We start from the raw sequence: 13,298 nt of genomic DNA, 5'->3' as shown, positions 1-13,298 counted from the left end.
GCACCAGATTCATCCTAAAACAGTTTAATTGGATATGAAAATCAGAACAGGTCTCTGCATCTTAGACCAGGGATTTGTAACCGCTCTATTTCCAAGAAACACCTGAACTCTGTAATATTTACCAAGGACCCCATACATAGTATGCCTGTACCTACTCACAATGCTAACCCTTAGATTTACCAATGTCTACTACCTGCCTGCATACAGTATACCGGTGATTGCTCATATATATGTCTGTAAATATGCCCACCGCTGGATATATAACATTGGGCTATGAGAGTATGGAGAAGGAGGTGACTCACCTAGCACAGCGCACACCAGGGGGCGGCAGGGGATATTTTTCTCAGCTGCCTTTTTCCGATGTCTCATGGGCTGCAGGGATTTGGAAGATAAGTGAGAAATTAAGCAAAATGTTACATTACAGGTGCAGTATAACATGGTCTTACTTCATCTTCTTACAATAATATCAATAAGCATTGGTAATAAAATGCCCCTGCTTCATGTGGATAAATCTCATCCAGCTCAGTGGCACGTCAGCCACCCGGACCCTGTTACATTCTCCCAGTAGTCTTAGTCACACGGGGATATTTGTCTTGTGAGGACTCCTTATGTGTACGGACGCCATACTTTACTTGAACAGAGTCTTCTTAATTACTTTGTTCCACAGCAGGGAACGCAGTTAATTTCCCGACTGTCCCGAATGCCGGCAGTTGGAATCTCGACCGCCACCAGGAATCCCTACTCCCACCCGAGGGGGAATAGATTAGTGTGGCAACTAAAGGTCGCCACCAGGCCCTAAGCGTGGCAAGCACAGCAAGCCCACAAGGGGACATGCTGCGCTCGAGGTCAGGATTCCGGCATCTGTATTTCGACCACCGGGATCCCAACAGTCGATAAAATCTACACCAGTAAAATTTAACGGACATTTTTCCTGCTGAAAGCCTATTGGTTGTCAACCGGCAAATAAAAACAACATGGAAACCTAATAAAACAAAATCTACTTTTAGCCGAAGCTCCATATTTAGTTGCAGATGTCTGGTAATGTTTGTGTGGAAAGTGTGAGGTAAATGTGGCACATCCGTGCGCACAAGCACAATCGGCGGCAGTCACTCACCATTCTGTGGAGGTTCACACGGAAATTCATGTTGTCATCGTGTAGGAAAGCATTGGCATATTGGTCCTGTACAGACATAAACATAATGTGCGACGTGTTATTGCCTGTGGCTGGCCTCTGCGCATCCAATAATCTGACAGAACATTCGGCGCATCCTGACAAAGCACGCAGCAGAATGGAATCTGCAATACTATATACAATAACTATCTATAGATATATTATTTTTTTAATAATAATTCCTTATATTTCTTTATGAAAGCTCCACTAAACCTACAATGAAGGTCATATTTATATAAACACTATCCAGATGATAGATATACAGTAAATAGGCTGACTGTGATCAGGTCGACGTGCATTAGGTCGAGAGGCAAAAACGGTTGACATAAAATGTCGACCAATGTGCTGGGTTTTTTGTTTTTTTTCACGTTTTACCAGTCTCTGCTTGATTTACTATCCACATGGACTCCGACTGGGAACAGTAACCTGTGGCAAGCGACCACTTATCTGTCGATCTTTTGTCCCAGTCGACCAATTACTGTCGACCTAAACACAGTAGATCTTCTTTACCACACCAACAGTAGTCAAATAGCCTCATTCGATTTTACTATAAAATAAAAATATGTTCCACAAGATTTCACAACGTGAAAGAAAAACCATTTTAATTTCCATATGACAGTGGGAAGACATTTGGTTTTGCATGCTGTAATTAATGAGCACCACTTATCTACGGTCACTGTGACACAGACTGAGCACGTGATGAAGGCTGGTGAGGGGAATGAGGACTGGGATCTGAATGGCTGTATAAAGCACAGCAGCAATGAGAGATAGTGCGGTCTGAGGGCCTGATACAGAAATGGCTGTTACCGCACAGCTGCTGCTCTGTACGCAATGGCCGTCCAATAATATGCACGTGCCGCAGAAAGCGTCTTGTGTATACAGACGCCTCCTGCCAGCTTCTACGCTGCTTTGTCCCAGGCCACAGCATCGAGTCATCTGAGTAACCCTCTGGCTGATGTAACCGCAGAATAGAGGACAATGAAGCTATGACCAAGGACGCAGCCACTGGATTCAGCACACCCAGAAAACGAGGTGTACACATCCCCGAATTCTCTAATGCTGCCCATCGCTGGCCCGCTTTCCCCCCCCAAAGGGGGCACTGCACGCGATCTTGCAGAACATGTCCTGCACATGCGCAGATCTCTTGCAGCTCAGGATCACGCCATGTGAACGCATTCTAAGTTTTGTTTTCCTCAGAGCTCTATGAAACTCTGAGCAATGGTGAGGAGGGTGCCATGATTCTGCACGTATGAGCTGACAGCAGATACACGCCCCGAAGAGCGGGCATGATACCCCTGTTTTTATCTAACCACGGCTTGTAGCCTTCCTGTTAACAACTCCAAATGGTCACTTTCTGTCAATCACTTCTCCATGAAATCCACATTGCAAGCTGGATCGCAGCAGCACCTTGCACGTGAGCATTGCGATCGCAGCACATGCGCAGTCTGACGATAATCCGGTGCATTAACATCGACCATTGCAAACAATTAGGCCCAATATGTTGTGACTAAGGCAATGGTTTCCAAACTTTTTTGAATCACGGCGCCCTAAAATATCAGAATTTTTTTCACGGCACCCCTAGGCCAAAAATTTCTTATTGAGAAATTTAGAAAGAAATATTACACTAAGTAGATCGCGTTTATATGTCATCCTTAGGGTCAGTTGTGTGGTGAGGGACAAGATTTGCTTCTGTTTGGCCACATACTTTACCACCAGCACTGGTTTTGCCTATTATATTGACCATGAATAATTTGAATTGGTCCTGTACCACCAACCCAGGGTGCCCCTAAAAGTGTCCCGAGGCACCCCAGGGAGCCACGGCATACAGTTTGGGAACCTCTGGACTAAGTCATTCCCAGGATCATGTCACTTCCAACGGAATTTTCTCGAGTTGTCATTACTCCAAACATCACCTATTCCCATTGAAGGGTTTTATTCATATCAGTTTTTGCCTCCTGATGACCATATCTGACTGATCATAGACACGATACTGAAGAGGAGAGTTTATTATCTAAGGGGGACATTGCACAAGGTATGGACTGAGTTTGGTAAAATATCTAGTGGGAATGGCAGAGCGTGAGACGTCTTTGAGCAGAGGGACCATGCTAAGCCTAAGAGTTGGGGGGGAGGGGGGGATATGGGGTCAGATAGCGCAAGGGGAAGGGGAACTGAAGCACAGTTATGGAACGCTCAGATACATGTTCACAATAGACTAACCTGTATAGAATACATAGGGCACGGTTGTGAGTCAGACGGATGCTAATGGCTCTTCTGAGCCAGGCTGAACTTGGCTGGATCGGTCTTGCTGTGAAATTGGGCATTTGGAGCGGGAACAATGCTATTGCTCAATACAGCACTGACTTGTGGGAATGCTGAGGGTGAGGGGGGGGAAGGGGGTGGAGTGCACTTGCCATGCTGCGGACTCGATGGCGATCTTAGCTCGCCACAGGTTGTATTCCCGCTCTATGGGTGTCGTGGACACCCATGAGTGAAAATGGCCCCTGTTGGTCGGCATGCCGACCATTGGGATTGTGAGGGGGGGCGGGATGTAGCTGCCGATACTGTGACTACATCCCCTCTATAATAGACCAAATAAAAATAGGATTTTAATTACCTACCGGTAAATCCTTTTCTTGTAGTCCATAAGGGATATTGGGGGAATCTAGTACGATGGGGTATAGATGGGGTCCGAAGGAGCCAGTGCACTTGAAATTTCTTCAACTGGGTGTGCTGGCTCCTCCCCTCTATGCCCCCTCTCACAGGCAGTTATAGGTAAAAACGTGCCCAATGGTGAAATTACATATATGAGAGAAGGAAACATGGTAACAAAGGGTGGTGAGATTTACACACCAGCACACCACTAACATACAACAACCAGCAACAGCTGGTAACAGCAACAGCTGAACAGGTAACTATAGAACAAGAACCCAGTGGCGAACGCAGGGGGGGTTTCCGAGTACCTGGAAACCCCCCGATGAGCTGAATTTTCTTTTTGAGCCGGAGACAGCTGTGTCTCCGCTGTCTCCATCCCTGCAAAAAAGCCGCGATCGCGGGAGCGGAGCTGCAGCAAACAGTCCGCAGAGAGCTAAGTATGCAGCTCTCTGCTTACAGTCTCGAATGTCCCGGGGGCCGGGGGCTCCCTCCGTCCTCACACGTCCACGCCTCTGCTCCCAGCCCACTGTGTATATGTAAGTTCAAAGTCTTTGTTTATGTGTGTATTTGTACAGTATGTATGTGTTATGTACAGTATGTATTTGTGTTTTTGTTTGTGCTTGTGTATGTACTGTATGTATGTATGTATGTATGTATGTATGTATGTGTTTGTTTATGTGTGTGTGTATGTATATATGTGTGTTATATATGTATTTTATATAAATAGAAACGCATTTGACCGCCACTCCACATAATGGAACAGCACCTGGCTGCCCACCCAAAGTCCTGTGAGGGACTATGGACAGCAACGATACCGGGCGGCACTCTTAGGATTTTTCAATGACGTAGACAGCATACAGTATCGTTGCTATATATATATATATATATATATATATATATATATATATATATATATATATATATACACATACACTGCTCAAAAAAATAAAGGGAACACTAAAATAACACATCCTAGATCTGAATGAATGAAATATTCTTATTAAATACTTTGTTCTTTACATAGTTGAATGTGCTGACAACAAAATCACACAAACATTATCAATGGAAATCAAATTTATTAACCCATGGAGGTCTGGATTTGGAGTCACACTCAAAATTAAAGTGGAAAAACACACTACAGGCTGATCCAACTTTGATGTAATGTCCTTAAAACAAGTCAAAATGAGGCTCAGTAGTGTCTGTGGCCTCCACGTGCCTGTATGACCTCCCTACAACGCCTGGGCATGCTCCTGATGAGGTGGCGGATGGTCTCCTGAGGGATCTTCTCCCAGACCTGTACTAAAGCATCCGCCAACTCTTGGACAGTCTGTGGTGCAACGTAGCGTTGGTGGATGGAGCGAGACATGATGTCCCAGATGTGCTCAATTGGATTCAGGTCTGGGGAACGGGCGGGCCTGTCCATAGCATCAATGCCTTCGTCTTGCAGGAACTGCTGACACACTCCAGCCACATGAGGTCTAGCATTGTCTTGCATTAGGAGGAACCCAGGGCCAACCGCACCAGCATATGGTCTCACAAGGGGTCTGAGGATCTCATCTCGGTACCTAATGGTAGCTAGGCTACCTCTGTCGAGCAAATGGAGGGGTGTGCGGCCCCCCAAAGAAATGCCACCCCACACCATTACTGACCCACAGCCAAACCGGTCATGCTGGAGGATGTTGCAGGCAGCAGAACATTCTCCTTGGCGTCTCCAGACTCTGTCACGTCTGTCACGTGCTCAGTGAGAACCTGCTTTCATCTGTGAAGAGCACAGGGCGCCAGTGGCGAATTTGCCAATCTTGGTGTTCTCTGTCAAATGCCAAACGTCCTGCAAGGTGTTGGGCTGTAAGCACAACCCCCACCTGTGGATGTCGGGCCCTCATACCACCCTCATGGAGGCTGTTTCTGATCGTTTGAGTAGACACATGCACATTTGTGGCTTGCTGGAGGTCATTTTGCAGGGCTCTGGCAGTGCTCCTCCTGTTCCTCCTTGCACAAAGGCGGAGGTAGCGGTCCTGCTGCTGGGTTGTTGCCCTCCTACGGCCTCCTCCACGTCTCCTGATGTACTGGCCTGTCTCCTGGTAGCACCTCTATGCTCTGGACACTACGCTGACAGACACAGCAAACCTTCTTGCCACAGCTCGCATTGATGTGCCATCCTGGATGAGCTGCACTACCTAAGCCACTTGTGTGGGTTGTAGGGAGGTCATACAGGCACATGGAGGCCACACACACTACTGAGCCTCATTTTGACTTGTTTTAAGGACATTATATCAAAGTTGGATCAGCCTGTAGTGTGTTTTTCCACTTTAATTTTGAGGGTGACTCCAAATCCAGACCTCCATGGGTTAATAAATTTGATTTCCATTGATAATTTTTGTGTGATTTTGTTGTCAGCACATTCAACTATGTAAAGAACAAAGTATTTAATAAAAATATTTCATTCATTCAGATCTGGGATGTGTTATTTTAGTGTTCCCTTTATTTTTTTGAGCAGTGTATATATATATATATATACACACACACACACACACACACACACACACACACACACGTACAGTTCAGATATGCAAGTGGCACTATCAGGACTTTATCTGCAGCAACGGCGGTGCTTAAACTTTTCAAACCGTTTTCAAGGTTACACAAAAATAACCATACATGTTCTTACCTTTGCAGGAAAACATCCAGCGATCCTCCATGCCGCTATACCTGCAAACGCCGTCCGCTCCCGATGACGTCAGAGATCACAGGGTATTATCCTATATAGCTAAGAACATGTATGGTTTTCTGGTATCCTTGAAAACGGTTTGAAAATAAACTAAAATGTTGGAGTAAGCAACGCCGTCTACTGGATTTATTATGCTGCAAATTAAGTCCTGAGAGTGACAGCATATCTGAACTGGATTCTAGCTGACTGTCGACTTAGGAGGGCACTTGGGCATTTAATTATATATGGATGGAGTGCAGATTTTATGACACTCCTTACTAGTACCGCAGAATCAGATAATATGTACGGAGGCAGGACAGCACTCATAGACATTGGTATACCATGGAAAATCTGCACAGGACGCTGTAGCTGTTAGTCAACGTTTCAGAGTTACTGTAGACTCTGAAACGTCGACAAACAGCTACAGCGTCCTGTACTGATTTTCTATGGTATACCAGTCTCAATGAGTGCCGTTCTGCTTCCATATATATGTGTGTGTATGTGTGTATGTATGTATGTATGTATGTATGTATGTATATATTACACATACATGCACGTATACATACACACCCACCGACAGAAACCCCCCTCGCTAAATCCTGCGTTTGCCCCTGGAACCTGCACAAAAGGCTACGCACTGAGGCAGGCGCCCAATATCCCTTATGGACTACGAAAAAAGGATTTACAGGTAGATAATTAAAATCCTATTTTCTATAGCATCCACAAGGGATATTGGGGATTCCAGTACGATGGGGACGTCCCAAAGCTTCCAGAACGGGCGGGAACGTGCGGAGACTGCTGCACCATCGCCTGCCCAAACTGGGTATCCTCTTTGGCCAGGGTATCAAACTTGTAGAACTTCACAAAGGTGTTCTTCCCCGACCAGGTAGCAGCTTGGCAAAGTTGAAAGGCCGAAACTCCACGGGCAGCCGCCCAGGAAGAACCCATTGATCTAGAGTGGGCCTTCAGAGACTTAGGAACAGGTAAGGCTGCCAACACCTAGGCCTGTTGAATAGTAAGTCTAATCCAACGAGCAATGGACTGCTTTGAAGCAGGACAACCCTTTTTCTGTGCATCATAGAGCATGAACAAAGAATCCGTCTTTCTGATCTGAGCCGTTCTCTTGACATAGATCTTCAAGGCTCGCACAGCATCCAATGCCTCCAGAGGAACAGAAGCGTCAGAACTAGACGGACTCACAATAGGCTGATTCAAATGAAATGCAGAGACAACCTTCGGCAGGAACTGCTGTCTAGTCCGGAGCTCCGCTCTGTCCTCGTAAAAGACCAAGTATGGACTTTTACACGACAAGGTCCCCAATTCTGAAACACGTCGAGCAGAAGCCAGGGCCAGTAACATCACTGTCTTCCACGTGATGTACTGGTCTTCTACCGCCATCAGAGGTTCAAACCAGGAGGACTGTATAAATTCCAACACTACATTCAGATCCCAGGGTGCCGTAGGCAGCACAAAAGGAGGTTGGATGTTGAGTACCCCTTGCAAGAAGGTCTGAACTTCTGGCAACACTGCAAATTTCTTCTGGAAGAAATGGAGAGGGCTGAAATCTGGACCTTAATGGAACCCAGACGTAAGCCCTTATCCACACCAGCCTGCAAGAAACTTAAGAAACGTCCCAAGTGAAACTCAGCAGGCAGATACGTGCATTTCTCGCACCAAAAGACATATCTCCTCCAGATATGATGATCGTGTTTTGACGTCACAGGTTTCCTGGCCTGAACCATGGTAGCAATAACCTTCTTGTGAGCTAGGATGTGCCGCTCAACCTCCATGCCGTCAAACGAAGTCGCCGTAAGTCCGGGTAGACGAACGATCCTTGTTGAAGAAGATATCTTCGTAGTGGTAGAGGCCAAGGGTCTTCGACGGACATGCCCACAAGATCCGCGTACCACGCCCTACGAGGCCACTCCGGGGCAATTAGAATTGCCTGGACTCCCAGGTTTCTGATGCGCTTGAGCACCCTGGAGAGTAACGGAATCTGAGGAAACAGATAGACAAGCCGGAAAGGCCAAGGCGACGTCAGTTCATCCACCGCCCTCGTCTGACGGTCCCTGATTCGTGAGCAATACCAGGGAAGTTTCTTGTTGAGACAAGAAGCCATCATGTCTATTTGCGGGCAGCCCCACCGGTTGATGACCTGCTGGTACACCTGCTGGTGGAGTCCCCACTCCCCCGGGTGGAGATCGTGACGACTCAGGAAGTCCACTTCCCAGTTGTCCATACCCAGAATGAATATTGCAGACACTGCTCTTGCATTTCTTTCCACCCAGAGGAGTATCTTTGACACTACTCGCATGCAGGCTCTGCTTTTTGGCCCTCCTTGTCGATTGATGTACGCCACTGCTGTGGCGTTGTCCGACTGTACCTAGATTGCGCGATCCTTGAGCAGAGGTGAGGCTTGAAGCAGAGAATTGTAGATCGCCCGAAGTTCCAGAATGTTGATCGGAAGGAGGCTTTCGTGGGCTGACCACCTGCCCTGGAACTACGTCCCTTGGGTGACAGCTCCCCATCCTCGTAAACTCGCATCTGTCGTGAGGAGGGTCCAATCCTGAATTCCGAAACACCGGCCCTCCAGTAGACTGCAGCCACCACAAGTGGGAAATTCTGGCCTGAGGCGACCGCTGTATCATCCGGTGCATCTGAAGATGTGAACCGGACCATTTGATCAGGAGATCCAGCTGAAAAGTTCTGGCGTGGAACCTACCATATTGGATCGCCTCGTAGGAGGGACCATCTTCCCCAACAATCTTATGCAAAGATGGATGGACACTCGAGCAGGTCGGAGTACCATGCGGACTATCTCCTGAAGTGTTCTCGCCTTGTCCTCTGGTAGGAACACCATCTGGGCCACAGTATCAACATCCCCAGGAACAGAAGCCGCTCCAGTCGGCTCCAGGTGGGACTTCTGTAAGTTGAGGATCCACCCATGGCATGACAGAAGTTGGATAGTGCGGTCGATATGGAGCAACAAAAGCTCTCTGGATCTTGCTTTGATCAGAAGGTCCTCCAGGTAAGGAACAATGTTGACTCCCTGGACCCGAAGCTGGAATATCATCTCCGCCATCACCTTTGTGAACATCCTCGGAGCTGTGGACAGGCCGAAGGGCAGTGCCTGGAATTGGAAGTGATTGTCCAGCAGGGCAAACCGCAGGTACGCCTGATGAGGTGGCCAAATCGGAATATGGAGGTAGGTACCCGTGATATCCAAGGAGACTATGAATTCCTGTTCTTCCAAGCCTGAAATCATTGCTCGCAGGGATTCCATTTTGAACTTGAAAACCTTCAAGTAAGGATTCAAGGATTCAAGGATTTCAGATTCAAAATGGGTCTTACCGAACCGTCCAGTTTCGGCATCACACACAGGTTTGAGTAAAACCCTTTGCTGCGTTGCGGTATTGGTACTAGAACAATCACGTGGGACTGAACCAACTTTAGGATGTCCTGTTGCAACGTAACCTGCATAACCTGCATATCCTCCAAAGCTGGTAAGCTTGATTTGAAAAATCTTTGGGGAGGAGTACTGTGGAACTCCAGCTTGTAAGCCCTGAGAAACGAGATCTCTGACCCAGGTATCCTGGCAGGAAGCCGCCCAGACGCGGCTGAAGTGACGTAGTCGAGCTCCCACCTCGAGATCCCCTCGGGGTGGGTGGGCACCATCATGCTGAGGCCTTAGCGGAAGCAGAACTGGTGGCCTGGTCCTGAGAACTGGTGCTTGTAGGCTTTTTGGACTTACCTCTGGTGCCTCTAGTCGCATTGGAGGCACCTCTGGCCTTAGATCGAAATCTGTGAGACCGAAAGGACTGGACAGACGGCCCGCATAGGAGCGTCTCGCCAGCGGGGCCCCAGAGGGGAGAAGCGTGAATTTCCCAGTCGTAATGTTGGAAATCCAGGTATCTAATTCAACCCCAATGAGCTAATCCCCAGAAAAGGGGAGGGATTCCACACGTTTGGATTCTGCGTCCGCAATCCACTGACGCAACCACAAGGCCCTGCGCCGACAATGCCATGGCAGAAGTCCTAGCATTAAAGTTCCCTATCTCCTTGAGCGAATCACAGAGGACACGTATAGTGTCCTGAATGTGTTTAAGGAGGGTCACCATAGTGACCAAGGGAATATCCCACGAGAGGCCCCCTGAATTTGAGTGGCCCAGGAATGAATGGCATGGGTCATCCAGCAACCCACTATGACCGGCCTTTGCGATACACCTGCTGCCATGTAAATATATTTCAGTGTAGTCTCTATTTTCCTATCCCCAGGATCCTTTATGGTAAAGGAGCCCGGGGCAGGCAACACCGTCTTTTTGGACAGTCGAGAGTCTGATATATCAACCCCTGGGGGCTCCTCCCAAAATGTCCTACCTTCAGGAGCAAATGGGAAAGTGCGCCAAAAAAATTTTGCACACTTGGAATTTTTTGTCTGGATTTTTCCAGGCCAGGTTGAATAGGTCATCTAACTCTGCAGAATCAGGGAAAGTGACATTAGGCTTGTTTTGTATAAAGAAAAACGACTGCTGTGACGCAGTGTCCTCTAGAGGGAGCTTTAACACGTCCGTATAGCCAGAATTAGGGGTTCAATACCCTGAGCAGAATCGGGATCCCCCCTAACGGGGTCCAAGTCCTCCCCATCCTCCTGTATATCCTCATCTGTATCAGAGAGCAGTGCAGGTAAACCACGTTTTTGTGGTCCTGCATGAGAGGAAGAGGAATGGGCTGCATCTGCCCTAGCAGCTAAATCTGCAACAGCTTGTTGCAGTAGCTGAGTTTTCTGCACATTAGCAGTGTGCTGGGAAGACATATCTGACATCATATTTTTAAGAGACCCTAACCAGTGGGGCTCTGGACCCTCTCCCCCAGCCCCTTCACTGATTTGTGAAGATTGGCTGCAATGTTCACATGAAATAGAATCAGATGATAATGGCGAGAATCTGGTGTGACATACACTGCACAGCTTGTGTTTACCCATGTTTCACAGCAAGCACAACATCATACACATACACCCAGACAGTTATATTGCAAGCCTGCCCTACTGTATGTGAGAGAAGACATATAGAGAGAAGGACACCAGCACACCCGTAGCTGTACAGCCCCAGTGAGGCTGTCAGCTAACTATATCACAGTAAACACCAACAAATTCTGTCCTGTAGAGGACCCAGATCGTGTACAATAGCAGCTCTCCCCCTTTGCTACACCCTGTACCAGATATCCAGCGTGGCTGAGGAGTCAGGAAGCGATGTGTGTGCTGTGGATGGCTGCAGTAAGCAGAGGAAGGCATCAAAATGCCTCTGGAACCGCTCTGAGGTAGCTCCGCCCCCTCTAATGGCGCCGGAGCTACAGTGATATATTATACTGGCAAAGTCTCCTTACAGCTTAAAAACATCACAACAAGTGCTAGTCTAAGCGGTTTTGTGCCAGTCTACACGGGGGATCTTAGCGGGACCCCCACGGGAAGGTCCCGTACGCCGCGCCCGTGGTCAGCCGCACAGTGAACCGGGGGACCCACTAGCGGGGCCCCCGGTTTGTACTCACCACAGATGTCACCTTCAGGCAGCGTTAGGGGTGTGCGGCGTGCTGCGGCTGTGATAGCCAAGGCGCAGTGCCCCGCTGAACAACAACCCCCCAGGGACAGTGGTCCTGCAGCGGGGAAGCGGCTCTGCACCTCTGTAAAGCCGGTGACCGCAAACATAAAAAAGAAATTGAAGAAAACTCTCTGGAGCGCAGAGATGTGCATCCTCTCCTGAGGGCCCTTTTTTCTAAACTGCCTGTGGGAGATGGGCATAGAGGGAAGGAGCCAGCACACCCAGTTGAAGAAATTTAAAATGCACTGGCTCCTTTGGACCACGTCTATACCCCATCGTACTAGATTCCCCAATATCCCTTATGGATGCTAGAGAAAGATGGGAAATACAGGTCAATGGTTATCAAGAGAGGGACTTAAAAGGAATAACCCCTGACCTTTGAATTAGGTGTCCCTGGAAGTTTAAGGATTATACAAAAAAGTATACAAGGTGTAAGATACAAGCAGATGAGTTGGGTACACTTGAATACTAATAAGGCTACTACATCTGTATAGGGAGAAAGAAAGAGAGAAAGAGAGAAAGAAAGAAAGAAAGAAAGAGAGAAAGAAAGAAAGAAAGAAAGAAAGAAAGAAAGAAAGAAAGAAAGAAAGAAAGAAAGAGAAAGAAAGAAAGAAAGAAAGAAAGAAAGAAAGAAAGAAAGAGAAAGAAAGAAAGAAAGAAAGAAAGAAAGAAAGAAAAAGAGAAAGAGAAAGAGAAAGAAAGAAAAAGAGAAAGAAAGAAAGAAAGAAAGAAAAAGAAAGAAAAAGAAAGAAAAAGAAAAAGAGAAAGAAAGAGAGAAAGAAAGAAAGAGAGAAAGAAAGAAAGAAAAAAAAACAGAGAAAGAAAGAGAAAAAAAAACAGAGAAAGAAAAAGAAAAAGAAAGAGAAAGAAAGAAAGATAAAGAGAAAAAGAAAAAAGAAAGAGAAAGAAAGAAAGATAAAGAGAAAAAGAAAAAAGAAAGAGAAAGAGAAAGAAAGATAAAGAGAAAAAGAAAAAAGAAAGAGAAAGAGAAAGAAAGATAAAGAGAAAAAGAAAAAAGAAAGAGAAAGAAAAAGAAAGAAAAAGAAAAAGAAAAAAAGAAAAAGAAAAAAAGAGAAAGAGAAAGAGAAAGAGAAAGAAAGAGAAAGAGAAAGAGAAAGAAAAAGAAAAAGAAAAAGAGAAAGAAAGAAAAAGAAAGAGAAAAAGAAGAAAAAGA

General features: G+C 46.7%; 1 protein-coding gene across 3 annotated transcripts in view; it reads right to left on the bottom strand.

Moving 5' to 3' along the window:
• Positions 1 to 13,298, bottom strand: part of ARMH3 (armadillo like helical domain containing 3) — a 281,292-nt gene that overhangs the window by 180,973 nt on the left and 87,021 nt on the right. For all 3 annotated transcript variants that reach the window (XM_063962376.1, XM_063962377.1, XM_063962378.1), the window contains exons 17-18: positions 1,115 to 1,180; positions 303 to 372 (exon numbers count right to left, since the gene is read on the bottom strand). In XM_063962376.1, the coding sequence (XP_063818446.1) occupies positions 303 to 372; positions 1,115 to 1,180 (136 nt within the window). The remainder of the gene's footprint in view (positions 1 to 302; positions 373 to 1,114; positions 1,181 to 13,298) is intronic.

The sequence above is a fragment of the Pseudophryne corroboree genome, chromosome 3 (genome assembly GCF_028390025.1).
Source record: "Pseudophryne corroboree isolate aPseCor3 chromosome 3, aPseCor3.hap2, whole genome shotgun sequence".
NCBI lineage: Eukaryota > Metazoa > Chordata > Amphibia > Anura > Myobatrachidae > Pseudophryne > Pseudophryne corroboree.
Note: the sequence above shows the minus strand (reverse complement) of the source record. Positions and strands in the feature narration are given on the sequence as shown.